The following is a 14,771-nucleotide window of genomic DNA, read 5'->3' on the forward strand; positions in this document are numbered from 1 at the left end:
TAAATTAGCCTAGTGGCTAGCTGCTCATATGAAGCCAGGATAAATCACACAAGACTTAAAATGCTATTTTTGTAGAGGCTTTATTGTCTTCACAATTTATTGTTTCTTATCTGTGAAATTAAAGTAAATAAAAGCTTTGTTTCCACTGAGGGAAATGGTTTCAGTCGCCGCAATGTGTAGTTACATTTTTGTGGAGGTGCACGTCAGGCTACAGCGTAGGGTACGCTGTTGATTCAATGCAGAAGAATAAATCCTGCTTAACCAGAAGTTTCAGCTGGTTACATCTGCAATCCTCACCACTAGATGCCACTAAATCCCCCTAAATTTGACACACTGGACCTTTAAATTACTTCTGTATGCGAGTGGTGTGCCTGTGTTTGGTCTCTTCTTGTGAATTCCACTGAGCAGAGATGAAGCACACGCACTTGTCCGTGCATGAGACTTCATGACGGATGGTTTCATACTCGAAGTAATAAAATTGAGCAGATACAGCAGACATTTTTTACTTCTGTCATTTAAGTTTTTATTCATTTTAGAAATAAAACATTGTGGAGTTTGTGGCTTCCCACCGCTCCGAAACAGTGAGGATGGGTCAAATGCAGAGGACGAAACTCCCCCGCAGAGATTTAATTTAACAAAACACAGAGATGACTCAGACAGAATGACAGCATCAAAACACGAAGAAGAAGAAGAAGACATCATCAGTAATAACACGCAGACAAGAAAATTATGTCTTTTTGTCTCCAAAACAAAGGAAAAGACAAATTAAAGCACGTCTAATAAAAAGCCTACAGTTAAATGGAAGAGAGAAAATGTCTTTTGAATTTAGCTTATTTCAGTCACATTCAATATTTCTCATTAAAAATCAAAGTTATTTTGCTCTTATACTGTGATGCTGGTTTTAATATGTACTATGCAAATAAATTTAATCATTATTACTATTATTATTAAACTGTCTAACCACCGTGATCATCTTCTCTTCCTCCTTCAGTGTTTGGATCCGTTCACTGTAGGTGTTTTGAAGCTCCTCAGTTGTTCCAGGAAGCCAGGGTTCGGGGAGGAGGCCGGTCGAGCCGATTTGACCAATGAGAGGGCAGCGTCAAAGGTCTGGCCTTCACATGACATCAGGTAGCCAATGACTATTGCTGGTGCCCGTGACACGCCAGCGTTGCAGTGGACCAGCACAACACCTTTCTGTTGGAGAAACAGAAAATGTTAAAGCTGCACTCATTGACTTCAGAAGAAAAGAGAAACTCTAACCTAACTAATTAACACATCACACAGACCATGGATGAATTAAGAGACCTGGATACAGCATTGGCAGCAGGACCCGCACATTCCTATTACTACTCAGTGATGCATGAAGCAAAAAAAGCTCTATTTCCAACACTCTCTTGTACTGAACCGACAACCCTCCAGTTCCCAACCCAAGTCCCTATGGACTGATTTACTACTGCCCCTGAGTTACTGCCACTGTTACAATGATACCACAGAAGTTTGTGTGATGTGGAACAGATCTGTACATTAGTGAAGTCAGTGTCACTGGTACATGCTGCTGCCAGAGTTAAAAGATGTAGCAAATCAACTCTGATTGGCCACGTCTGAAAAGAGATCAGCATCGGGCACAAGAGTCCTGCGAAACAGAGTCTGAGCTTTTCTGATGTGCGTTCACAAGTTGTTTTACTGTAAGTTGTAAGCTTTAAGGTTGTTTCTCAAAGTGAAGGGGATACTGGAAACAGTAACATGCAGGTAGTGCAAGGACAGGAGACTGCCGGTCTAAATCAGCATCACAATGGCAGGCTTACAGCCACAATCAACCTGGTCTCACTCCGAATTTGACGAAATCCGACACTTCGCCAGTGACTTGTGGTGTCAGACACCGACAAAACAAGGTGTCCTTTAACATCAGCAAGATACACAGTGTCCGGGGGAAATGCAGAGGGAACAAAAGTTAAGGCGGCGAAAGTTCAAGTAGAGCGGGCAGGAGAGGTGATAGAAGGGTCCAACAAACACCGACTTTCACCCAGGAGAGCGGTGTTTGTGTCCTGTAAGACTATAAAGCCGAACCCTGTCCTTTTTATCTTAACCCAACCACATGCTTTTGTTATTGAAGGGAAAAAAAATTATTTTGAAAGAGACTGTATGTAAACGTTACATTTCCTGTGACAACAGAAGCGTACTTTGAAAGAAGACAATGCATGTAACAGGCAGAACTTGACACAGTGTCACCAACGCACCCAGGGTACCTTTCACATCGTATCTGGATGTGAAAAGTCCATGACCAAATGTCAGTAGAGTGTGCCAGTAAACCCGGAACTCCGTTAGCACTTTTAGCACTTCTGGTTCTCTCGTCTCGTTTTTTGAATGGGATTTTGGTAAAATGCCTCAAATAAGGTCTGTGGTTAACAAAAGCTTTAGCGAGTTTCAGGTTTTGTTCTATGACATAAAACATGTCAGTAAATACCCTACTTGTCAATTTTGAAGCTTGTACGTGTTGTAAAAAAGGCGGTTGCTAACAAGTTGCTCAATACGACTACAAACCCTATCGGGGACATTAAACGTCATCACCCCCGAACAGGCGAGAGTGCTGGCAGTCCGCCATTACAGCTTCTTATTTAGCTTAAACAGTCCGATTTCCCCATTATACAATGTTTTTAAAATAAAGCAGCCGAAATCAGTTGAAAGCTTAGTGGCGGTGACGTCAAGAGTCATGCGACTGTGGAGTAGTCATGTAGTCCGTTAAAGCCTAACATTAGCTTTTTACTTCTGGCGATCGCATTTAAGCTTCAAATGTGGTATGAAAGGTGTTCATATGTGAAGATTATCTCGCTGAACAAAACCTGTAAGTATCATAAACTTGTGTTAGCCACAGAGCTTATTTTCTGACATTAATCCAAAACGCAATGCAAAAATCACATTCACTTTCTCTTCCGGGAACCAGCGCGATGCTAAACTTGCGGGTTTTGACGTCAGCCCTGGCACACTCTCTATGTGACCAGGTTGGAGTGAGAATGTGTTGCCACACTTTGCATCCAGTGGGTCAGACTAAGTCTTCAACAACTCCTGAGAAAGTATCTTTCTCTTTAGCTGCTTAACACTCCACGTGTATGTTTACCTGCAAGATGTGTTTTACAGCTTGGTTTTGCTGAAAGTAAGAACAGTAAATGTCTGTATTATATATTGTCTATACATTCTATAGACTATATACAAATTTATAGGCTCCGTCACAGACTTGTTGAGATCTCTATGAACACTTTTTGTACGTCTGCAACTTTGCAGATTTTGACAAAGAGGGACACCCACATTGCACTGGGTTTGGATGTGGATATGGCAGCAGAACTGCTCAAAATAAAAAAAAAAAAGAAACAAAACATGGAAGGAGTTGGCAGGATGACATTTTCCTTTTGACTAAAAACACAGATAATGAGTCACTAACAGCAGCATGTGTAGTTGTTTGTCTAATGAAGCTAGGATTTGACTTCACATTAGTCCAACAGAACTGTTACTACTTATCAGCAGAGAGACACACACGCACACTCAGCCTCACACTTTACTGTGCACAGAAATGTCCAACTGAGGTGATATCACAAAGAGCCCTAAAACCCTCCTGCCCGCCCACACTAAAGGGATGTCACAGGTGGCGTTTAATGTCTACGAAGGGTCCAGTGCTGATTGGAACTAGGCTGATGAGAAGAAACTTGACCTTGACTTGCAGCGATGCTCTCTGAACATTAGGGGGCTCTACACACCAACAGAACAGTCAACATCAGCTGGTCGAGCTGAGCTGCACACCGCAACTACCTCTATCACCTCTATTAAGTTAATAGATGGCTTGTTTGTTTGTGTCCATTAGCTTCTCCATTACAGCCTCTCTTTTCCTTCTCATGGAAGGTTTACACGACAGCTGTGTCCCAGTTACCAGGCTGGGCCTCACAGTGCTGCAGCCTGAACTGAACTGGTATCAAACTTCTCATCTGAGGACGGAAAACAAAGGGCTTTACTTAAAAGGTCAAAGTCTTCCACCAAGACAGACTGTTAATAGATTCAAGGTTGGCATTTATTTTATTTTCACTAGAAGTCATGATAATATGTGTACAAACCTGGACATTCAGGTAAAACCAGATCAAAATACTGTGTTATAAAAGAAACTCAAAGATAAAGCTTAAAGTTATGCATGATTAAGGGTGTGATTGCTTTCAGTGACAGGTAGGTACTGTCCATCGAAAAGTCGCTACAACATTGGATGGTACGTGACAATGGCATAACCCCAGATCCACAGAGTGTAGGCATAGCCATAGCTGTTCTTATTTCAGTGTGTTTTCAGTTCATGAAATTTAATTGTAACATTTTGGCTGCCTAAAAAAGTCTTAGTTGTTTGGTTGATCTAAAAATGTTTTTGCTCGCATAACTCGGCATCAGCACTTTCATCTTGGTCCCTTGTCACCGATCCTGTTTGTGATTTTCATGGACAGGATCTTGAGGCACAGCCAGGGGGAGGACGGGGTCCGGTCTGGGGACCTTAGAATTGCATCTCTGCTTTTCGCAGATGATGTGGTTCTGTTGGCTTCATCCCACCATGACCTCCAGCATGCACTGGGGCGGTTTGCAGCCGAGTGTGAAGTGGTCAGGATGAAAGTCAGCACCTCTGGCCATGGTTCTCTGCCGGAAAACAGTGGATTGTCCCCTCTGGGTTGGGGGAGTTCCTGCCTCAACTATGGGAGTTTAGGTATCTCAGCGTCTTGTTCAGGAGTGAGGGAAGAATGGAGCATGAGATGGATCTGCGGTTTGTTGCAGCTTCTGCAGTGATGCAGGTGCTGTGCCAGACTGTCGGGGTGAAGATGTAGCTGAGCCAAGCTGGTGATTTACTGGTCCATCTACGTCCCAACCCTCACCTATGGTCACGAGCTCTGGGTAGTGACCGAAAGAATGAGATCGCCGATACAAGCTGCTGAAATGAGTTTCCTTCGTGGGGTGTCTGGGCTTAGGCTTAGAGATAGGGGGAGGAGCTCGGACATCCGTAGGGAGCTCCGAGTAGAGCCGCTGCTCCTTCACGTCAAAAGGATCCTCCTGGGCGCCTCCTGTTAGAGGTGTTTCAGGCACGTCGACTGGTAGGAGGCCCCTGGGCAGACCCAGAACACGCTGGAGGGATTATATCTCATCTGGCCTGGGAACGCCTCGGGATCCCAGGAGAAGCTGGAAAGCATTGCTGGGGAGAGGGACGTGGGGTGCTGTGCTCAGCCTGCTGCCAAAAAATTTGGTTGAATAAATAAATAAATACTTAGGGTCACAAGTATTTGGCTGGGTTTTGGACCAAACTTTTGTCTTGAAAGAACCCAAAACTTCAGAACAATACCCACAAATTTGAGCAAAGCATGACTTGAAATTTGGGTTGAGTTGTTTGAGGTATATGCAGGTACAATTTCAGGACATTTTCACAAAACCGTAGCTGTAAATTGTGTTATTAAAACTGTGGCACAAACACATTCAGCATGCCCACCAGTTTATGTATCTGTACTGTAGCCATGAACGTAGTCACATAATGCTGCTGTTGTCATGACAGCGTCAATATGTGAGTGTCATTACCAGCCAGATGGCCTGCTGGGTAATCTGACCCTACTTTTCAAAGTAAAAGCATCAGTTTGATTATCAGGGCTGGAGTTACCCCATACACACACACAGAAACATTTCATAATGAACACACACACTTCCTGTAATCATACACCCCTAATGACTGCCTAATGACTTGCCGCGCACGCGTGGTGTGTGTGTGTGTGTGTGTGTGTGTGTGTGTGTGTGTGTGTGTGTGTGTGTGTGTGTGTGTGTGTGGTGTCATGTTAAGGTGAGCTGCAGGCTTCACCGCTAAAAGCTTGTATGACACTGAGATCTGATCTGTGTGCAGATTTAATAAAACATGAACAAAACTAAGCATCTATTATTTAAAAGAGAGGAGAGGAGAGAAGGAGAGGAGATGTCCAAACATGTGTCACATGTCAACCCTCATTTTAAGGCCCTTACATCTGTCTCCTTCTTCCCATAATCCTTTGGCCTCATGGGATTGCTTCCTGTTGTTGGACTTGATCCGGTCATTTGGTTTCACCTGAGCTGCAGCAGCTCTCACCTCCTTTATTTAGTTAGTTTCCAGTACTTTAAAGTTCCTGTCTCTTCTTACTCGTGTTAACAACAATATTAAAGCCGGTCAGATTCTCTTTTCAGTAATGATCGTCCACGGTGAAGTGAAACGTGCAACAGCAACACGAGAGATCGGCTTGGAGATGGGAACATTTTTTTCTGCAGGGTGAGACATCTCTCGCTGTGTTTGCAGACAGGATGTTTGAAGAGGATTCATGTTCTGTTGTAAGTTAACAGCAGAGCTTAGACAGTCAAGGCCAATCGCTGAAAGTCAGTTTTTAAAGTGATTAATGTTTAATATCATCTTAAGGGAGAAAAAAAGCCAAAACACTTACACAACACAATTCAAGCTCCTTTAATGTGAGGCTTTGCTGCCTCTCTCTGTCTTATATCATTGTTCTCTATCACTCTTTGGGTATTAGTGCAATGAATGAATGAATGAATGAATGAATGAATGAATGAATGAATAATAAATTGATTGATTTAATCTTAAGTGTTACCTCAGCGCGAGCCTGCTGGATGAAGTCACAACAGTCCTGCAGGTAAAGCAGCACATCAGTGTCAGGATGATCCAGAATACTGACGGTCTTATAGATGAACAGATCAGGAAACACATTCTCCACCCCGAAGGCCACGTTCAGGATGTGAGACACCTGAAGAGGAAGAGGAAGAGACTTCACTTTGATGTTCATAGCTGTATAGCAGTATCTTTATATTTCATCTCAGTTCTCCTTGCTCACTTTCCTCTCTCTTTATTTTCAACCTTTTGACAAAATCATTAAAAGTCTGAAGCTACATCTACATCAGGCTGTCTTTATTCTGATACTCTGTTTTCGTGTGAATAAAATCTGCATCCACATTAGTCATTTTGAGTTTTCTATCCGCCATGAAAACATCATGAAAACATCTAAATCTCCTCTTCTTCACCCTCTTTCAGTTGGCAAACAAATAAAAATGCATCACAGCTGTCACCCTCTGAGGAGTGGGAGAGACCACCGGCTGAACAAATCATTATTTTATAATCATGACGTCATCTGACAAATATGAACTGAACGCTCACAGTGAAGGTCAGCGGCGACTAAAGGTCCACTTCTTATCTTTGCTAGTCATAGACTGTAAAAAAAATAATGGATGTAGCCACTGTAATGTCACCTCTTGGTTTGTGGACTCCAATTTTGAAGCCTTAAGTTTGGCATTTCAGAGTCAACGTCTTGGGTTTTTATTAGCCAAAAGTGACCATATTTGGATGAGAGGGTGGAGCTGTGGTACTCTGGAAATCCTGAGTTCTCGTGAGAGCACAATTTGAATTTGCTCAGCGAGTCACTCTGGCAATCAGTAATGATGCTCATTACCTATGTCGTTGGAGCCAAGCTGCACCAATCACATCGGTGTATCTGATATAGGCGGGCCAGAGCCGAGCTAAACAGATGACGACAGCGCTGCGACGACGAAGTCCGGAATCAGTCAGTAAACATTGCAAGATGGCTACGGATGAACATCAGTTGTTTGAAACGGCTTTGGCCGCTACAGTGAACGAGTTAGACTTGGCTTTTTCTCTAAAAGAGGAACAGAAGACGGCGCTCGAGTCTTTCCTTTGCTGGTAGCTAAGCATATACTTCACCCCGTGTATTGTTCTGATTGGTCGTAGTGTTTTCCAGTTGCGTGCAGTGATATTTACAAATGCATGCTTGGTGCCACCCCTCGAGTTGGGCCATTTGCATTACTCATAGCCAGACCCTAAATCTTTCTAGATTTGGGTCTGGATTTCCAGGCTAGAGCTGTGGAGGAGTGAGGGGTGGAGCAGTCAAAGCAGCCCACCCTTAATTATGCAAAACTTTAAGCCATGATGACATTTAAAAAGGTGAGTTATGTGTTATGTTAGTTTTTGCCCCTCTGTGTTCCATATGTTCTCATCCCAACTCACCAATTGCATTGTGCATGTGTTACATGCATTGTGTCTTTTCAAAATATACTTCTGTTTTTGCAGTTTCTGCTCACAACATTGGTAAAACACCTCTTATTTACTTATTTTCTTGTGCATCAAAAGCACGATGTTAAGTTTGACTTGACTCGCTCTCGGAGCCAGCCTCAAGTGGCCGTTAGAGGAACTGCAGTTTTTGGCAGTTCCGCGTTGGCTTCATTTCTCAGTTCTGCAGGTTGCTGCTTTCTTACAGTACATCACTGTTAAATAAGTTCAGTTTCCCGCCAAAGTTTTAAGGTTTGCACTCACGATTGAGAGGATATTTTTTTCTGTTTTGGGGGAGAAAAACTCTGTCAAGTCTGGACGAAGGGCTGAAGGATGAATTTACTAATTACACTAATTACAGGTTTTTCTGAAGATCCCTTTTTATCATTGTTTTTTTTCCTTTATTCCTTCCTTCTAATTTCAATTTAGGATACATATGATTTGAGTTTTTGCTGTGGGACTCCCATCATGCTTTGGGTCATGTAAATAACAAGTATAATGTCTCTGTGGAAACAGTGAGTTGGCTCATTAGCTTCACCCTGAGAGGTCTGTTTTAATTATCACCTGTATTTCTTCATATGTTGGTTAATCTGCTCCATGAATCAGGTTTATTTGGCTAAACAGACTCTTGAAATGAATCCCTGCTAAATTATGTATTTGACTCACAGTGATGTGAACACTGAATACATTTTAATTGGATTCACTTCTGTGCTTCTGTTTGGCTGCTTTTATCCAGATTAAAGGACTAAACCAGGGACGGGGGCTGCAAATTAGCATGAAATCTGTTGCATCCTTTTGTGACAGTGTTTACCTGTATGGTCCCTGTTAAATAAACAAATAAACAACTTCAACCTGTGTCTGAGAGCTCATTAGTGCTCTGCAGAAACCAAAGCCACGGCTGATTAGTCTGTAGAAAGACGGTTGTTTTATAGATCTGAAAAGGAAAAGAATCTCACCTTGTGTTTTCTCAGAGTGCCAAAGTCATGTGCAGCATCCTGAGAACCTACACACACACACACACACACACACACACACACACACACACACACACACACACACACACACACGGTGAATTACTGTCTTTGTTTGGCACAAGACGCTGTCCAGGGTGCTGAACCAAAACGTTAACCTGAGGAAAGGAGTTCCCTGCTGTGTGTATGCACGGCGTCTACCTCAGGTCACGGGGTCATTTATGGTCCAGCACTGAGCCCTGATGGGTCACCTGTCCCCGGGGCCTCCCCCACGTCTGCGCTCATGTTACCCTCTGCTCTGAGCTGACAGTAATCAGTGTTGGTGGACTGAAGGTGACTTCCAGGACAGAGCAGGGGGAGGAGGTGGACCCATCCATCGACTGCAGCGGCTGCTACCTGGGCCAAGCCCCAAGGTTTTCAGTTAACTATCAGTTGGCTGGTTAGCTAGTTAGTTTATGATTGTTGGCCTGATCGGAATTATGATTTAGACGTCATGACAAACTGTACTGATTAGTTTTACGGGAACTAGATCTGTGACATCACAGACGCTTAGTGCAGTGTGCTCAAATATCTCCCTATCCACCACCTGTCTAACACAAATCAAATCAAAGATGTCTGAAGGTGGACTTTCTGATGTCGGGGGCAGTGACAGAACTCTGACGGTTGTTTATTGTGTTGTTCAGTCATTCTGTCATTATGTGTGGCACTGACTCACCCATCAGCAGGAAGGGCTTGATGACGCCGACCTGCAGGTCCCAGGAAGTGTCCGGGACGTATCCCACCACCTTCTCTGGGGGGACGGGGTCTTCAACCACAGTGATGGTTGAACCCTTCCAGGTCTCAATGATGCGACGGCCGCTCAGTGACGTGACCCGGGTGCACTGCTTCCTCAGTCGCGTCCGGGAGAAACTCTGGATCTCCTGAGTCAGGGACTGCATGACTAGACCTGACTAGACCTGACTGGACAGGGTTGGAGTGAACCTGCAAGATGAGTGAAAGGATGATATTTGGAGTAGATGTAACGATCCAGGGTGAGGCACACAGAAAATAACAGAGTAGGTGGAGTTAAATCTCAATTATATCTTAAAAACATCTACAGCAATGTTAACATGCGTATGTTCAGTAGGCATGTTTACCATATTCACCATCTTTAGCAAGCAACCCAGAAAAAATGTTGGTATTGTGTGTTTCTGGAAACCATGGCTACATTAAATTTGCACATCATTATGTAGGTGATACGTTGAAACTTTACCTTTCAACAACACTGTGGTTAACGTGCAGTTAGGTTTAGGCACAAACACTACATGATTATGATTAAGTTTTGGCTTAAAACACCTGGTTTTAGGGGCTCAAAAAGCAGTGATGTCTCTGTAAAAAAAAAAACACTTTTCATGGCACTATCCAAGCTAGAAAAACAGCAAAGGGTCACCACAAAACATCACAAGAGTGATGTAAGAGAGAGTAAAAAGCCACAGGACAGACAGAGATGGGACGCTAAAAAAACACTCACTTTTAGTGCCTAACAAGTCGCTGGAAATGCAGTGACAGTTAAAAACCATCATGTTTAGCGACTAAAAAGCCGCAGGAAACACAGCAAAGGCTTTCAAAAAAAAAAACACCTACATTTTGGTGCCGAAAAAGTTACTGGAAATGCAGTGACGGGTGCCAGAAAACACCCACATCTGGAGGCAAAAAAGCCACCAGAAAAACAACGAAAAGGTTTCCAAATAAATACCCATGTTTGATGCCCTACAAGTCGTCCTACATTTGGTGCCTAAAATGTTGCTGGAAATACAGTGACAAGCGCCTTAAAAACACCCACATTTGAGGGCCAAAAAGCCACTGGGGAAAAAAGCAACAGGTTGCCAGATAATACCAATGTTTGGTGACGGGTGCCGAAAAAATCACCCATGTTTGGTGCCTAAAAAGTTGCTGGAAATGCAGTGACAGATGCCTAAAAACACACAATAGCAACAACTTGCCAAAGAACACCCATGTTGGGTGGCTAAAAACTCACTGAGAACGCAGTGACAAGTGCCCGAACCAATACCCATATTTGGGGGCTAAAAATTTTGTTGTTCGAAGGTCTCAAATAGTGGTCTGCAGCCTGGCAGATGTCTCACCTAGGTGTCACACCATCCATCATCCCCTCCACCTCCTGATGACAAAGTCAGCTCATATGCTCACTTTAGAAATGCTGAAATCATACGTATGAAATGTGCAAATGTAATGTAGTCGTGGTTTGCAGATATGTAGAATGCCAACAGTTTTTCCTGTGGCGACTGGGCTGTAGTTTGCTAACATTTGGTACAGCTAAGGCTGATGGGAATGTAGTTTTTGGTTATTTAGTCATATAGCAAAGCTTTGGATTTCCAACAGCAGGTCAAAGTTTTTACTGATCCAGTTTAAGATCTTAACATCGACTGAACCACAAGCTTTGCAGTTGTGGTTCTAGATTAAATATCTGAAGTACTGTATGGATTTCCTTGAAATGTTTAGACATTCATGTTCCCTTCAGGATGTACTGTAATAAATTTGGTGATCCTCTGACTTTTAATGTAGCGCCATTGTCAGGTCAACATGTTAGTGTGCACAGTACTTTGGCTGTGACATGTTCTGGTGCAGCCTCAGCTGTACTTTGTGTTTAGTGCTAATTGGCAAATGTTAGCATTGTTAATGAGAGCATGTTAGCACTTGTCCTGACCAGCCTGCTGCACATGGTTGTGATTGTCTTTAATGTGGATAAGATGGACAGTCACATAGATTAGGACATTCACTGTTCATTCACCTCATAAAATAAGCACAGAAATAAGTCTATGAATGTTATATACTGTATGTATAATGTATAATATACTGTATGAGATAAAAACCTGTTTCTTCAGATGTTCAGCGTTGGCCCGGCTCGGCTCAGAATGGCTCTGATTCAGCTGATAGTCCAGTTTAAACAGAAACTGCAGCAGAGAGGTGATCCAGATCAGTTTCCAGAAAAGAAACACACTTTGTCCTTCATCATCATCATCTGTTCCAGAGTAGAAAACAAAACACTCTGATTCAGTGAGACACCAGGTCTGGTCCTAGTGCTCACTAAACCTGGTCCACATTAGACCAGATCCAGAAACAAATCCAGTCTCAGTAGCTGTGGTCCTGCAGTCTGTCTGTCCCATCTGAGTTAAACTGTGAACTGGGCCAACTCTGCAGGAGGTGACACTGAACTGCTGCTGGGTAACATGAAACCCGTTGTCTGTCTGTCTGTCTGTCTGTCTGACACCAGTGCTCTCTAACAGAGACACATCTACACAAGAACATAAAATAACAGACCTACACCGAAGTCAAATCAATTAAAATATGATTTTAATAGTATGAAAAATAAACCACAGGGTGTGTTTTGTTTTCAGTTTCTTTTATCGCATTTAAAAAACTCACAAACACACCAAACAAAACAACTAAGAATGTATAAAAATGGGATTAAATTATAAAATAATAACAGTAATCTCAGGCTAAAAAGGTTGAATTATGAACAGGTCGGTCTGCAGAGGTGTTGTTTCCTGTGTGGTCCACAAGAGGGAGCCACATCTCTGCTTTTATGAGCTGCTACAGCCTTCAGGTCAGTAAGAACTGCAGCTGATGATGCTGACAAAACTAATGCATTTACTCTGAAACAGCATTCATTTAATAATTACATTCATTTCAATAAAAAATATGTGTGTTTGTGTTGGACTTATCGAACCCAACTGTCCTTCATTTAGAACTACAGTTAACTCTGGTGTTTAGTTTTTAAGGAGGAACACGTAACCCAACTATTTCTCATTTTCTTACAGACCAGTGTGAGCATATGCACTGTTTAAATATATCACAATAATTATCAAATATCTTTCCAAAGTGAGTAGTTTTGTGTCATTTTCATACCTAACTTGTGTGGTGTGGTTTAGTTAGACTGTGCTGCATTTGTCGCCTGAAAAAGAGAGTCTCAGTTCGTTTCCAAGTGGACTTTGGCATCGTTCGTTTGGCGTGAAAGCAATTACGACCAAAGGAATCTTGGGAGTCTGGTTTGACAGTCAGTTTTGAGCACCACCTCACAAAGCTTTCATCATCTTAGGAATATTTCAAAAGTACGATCCATTTTAACTTTTACAGACACAGAGACCATTTAGCACACCTTCATCTCTTCACACCTGAAATCACTGCAGCAGTCTCTTTTCCCACCTGAATCAAAAATCTATTAATCGACTCCAGACTGGACAGAATTCAGCTGCCATGAGTGTGTTAGAAGAGATTTTATGATTTTACTGATTACTGTTAATGGTCTCTCTCACAGCTATATCTCTAAACTCTTAGTGACGAACATGCCAGGACGTACTTTGAGGTCCTCGGGCAGCAGAGGTCTTTTGTCTGTTCCAGAGGCCTGGCTGAAAACTAAAGGGGACAGAGTGTTTGCTGTCAGGGCCCCAAGGCTCTGGAACAATCTGCCCGAGGAAATCAGGTCAACTGAGTCAGTGATCGCTTTTAAGTCCCTTCTTTTATTGGAGAGCCTTTCCTGATTTTACTTGAGTTTTAAATCCATTTAAACTCTAAACACTATGCACCAAAGTGCTTTTATCAGTTCTTTTAAAGGTTTTTGTTTTCATGTCTTGCCTGCTTTTTAAAATCATTTCAGATGTGATCGAACAACAAGTCATAAAACCTTTAAAGTTTTAAGAAGAACTTGAAGCTGCTAGTGGAATAACATATGATTCTGTCAGCAGTTGAGTTGCATTGTGGGTAATGTATGCATCAGGTTGTGACAAAGAGGAAGACAATGAGGAGTAAACTGTCCATCGTGGATCCAACAATGTTAAACGCTGAATCGTTGGAGACTCCTCTAATATTTAATATGACCTTTTCCTGCAGCTCCGCCCTCAGGACAAACTGCAGCTCCACTTTAAAGCTCTGTAGCAAAATCTGTAATTGTTGTAGATTACTTTCAGTCCTGTGCATTACTGTGTGTGTGTGTGTGTGTGTGTGTGTGTGTGTGTGTGTGTGTGTGTGTGGACAGCTGCAGTCTTATTTATGTTGGAAAAGGTTCTGGTAGTTTCCAAGAATATTTCCACATACAGAGAGAGAAACCGTTTTCTGGCTGAAATTGGACCCTTTTCATTCCCCGCAACACACACACACACACACATGCGCGCGCACTCACACATACAGAGGTCAGGTTTCTGCAGAAGTTTGTTTTGCATCTCAAAGAGGAAACAAGGAAACAAGGAGAGGTACGAAGGAGAAAAGAGGAGAGGAAACAAGAAGATGAAACAATGAGAAAAGAGGTAAGGGAAGGAAACAAAGGGAGGAAAGAAGAGGAGAGGAAAGGAGAATAAAGGAATGGAGACAAGGAAAGGAACCAATGGCAGGAAAGACGAGGAGAGGAAAGGAGAATAAAGGAGAGGAGAAAAGGAATGGGGAGAAGGGGAAAGACAGGGAAAAGAAACACGAAGAGTGCAAAATGAAAAACGAGGAGAGCAAAGAAGGAGATACAAGGAGAGGGGAGGAGAGGAAAGACAGGGAAAGGAAACAAGGAGAGGAAACATTGAGTAAAGAGGAGAGGAAAGAAAAGGAAAGGAAAGGAAAGGAAAAAGAGGAAAGATAACAATGATAAAAGAGGAAAGGAAATAATAAGAAAGGGGAGGAGATGAAATAGTGAAAAGAGGAGAGGAGACAAAGAGAGGAAAGAA

The 14,771-nt window shown here is 42.6% G+C and overlaps 1 protein-coding gene across 1 annotated transcript; it reads right to left on the bottom strand.

The window, feature by feature from the left end:
- Positions 1-345: 345 nt before the first annotated feature.
- Positions 346-12,229, bottom strand: LOC117251689 (dual specificity protein phosphatase 19-like). Its single transcript, XM_033618190.2, has 5 exons — positions 11,937-12,229; positions 9,782-10,047; positions 9,052-9,098; positions 6,630-6,782; positions 346-1,194 (listed from the first exon to the last, which is right to left on the bottom strand). The coding sequence occupies exons 2-5, from the start codon at positions 10,002-10,004 to the stop codon at positions 988-990; spliced, it is 630 nt and encodes a 209-aa protein (XP_033474081.1). The 5' UTR covers positions 10,005-10,047; positions 11,937-12,229; the 3' UTR covers positions 346-987.
- Between the last annotated feature and the right edge of the window lie 2,542 nt (positions 12,230-14,771).

Source organism: Epinephelus lanceolatus, chromosome 14 (assembly GCF_041903045.1).
Source record: "Epinephelus lanceolatus isolate andai-2023 chromosome 14, ASM4190304v1, whole genome shotgun sequence".
Classification (NCBI taxonomy): Eukaryota; Metazoa; Chordata; class Actinopteri; order Perciformes; family Serranidae; genus Epinephelus; species Epinephelus lanceolatus.

Bases quoted from the DNA above. Each gene is read 5' to 3' on its own strand.
- LOC117251689 (XM_033618190.2), bottom strand. From the start codon at position 10,004: ATGCAGTCCCTGACTCAGGAGATCCAGAGTTTCTCCCGGACGCGACTG. The intron at 6,783-9,051 runs GTGAGATTCTTT...CTTCCTCTTCAG, and splicing joins GCACTCTGAGAAAACACAAG to GTGTCTCACATCCTGAACGT. The intron at 1,195-6,629 runs GTAACACTTAAG...TTTCTCCAACAG, and splicing joins TCCAGCAGGCTCGCGCTGAG to AAAGGTGTTGTGCTGGTCCA.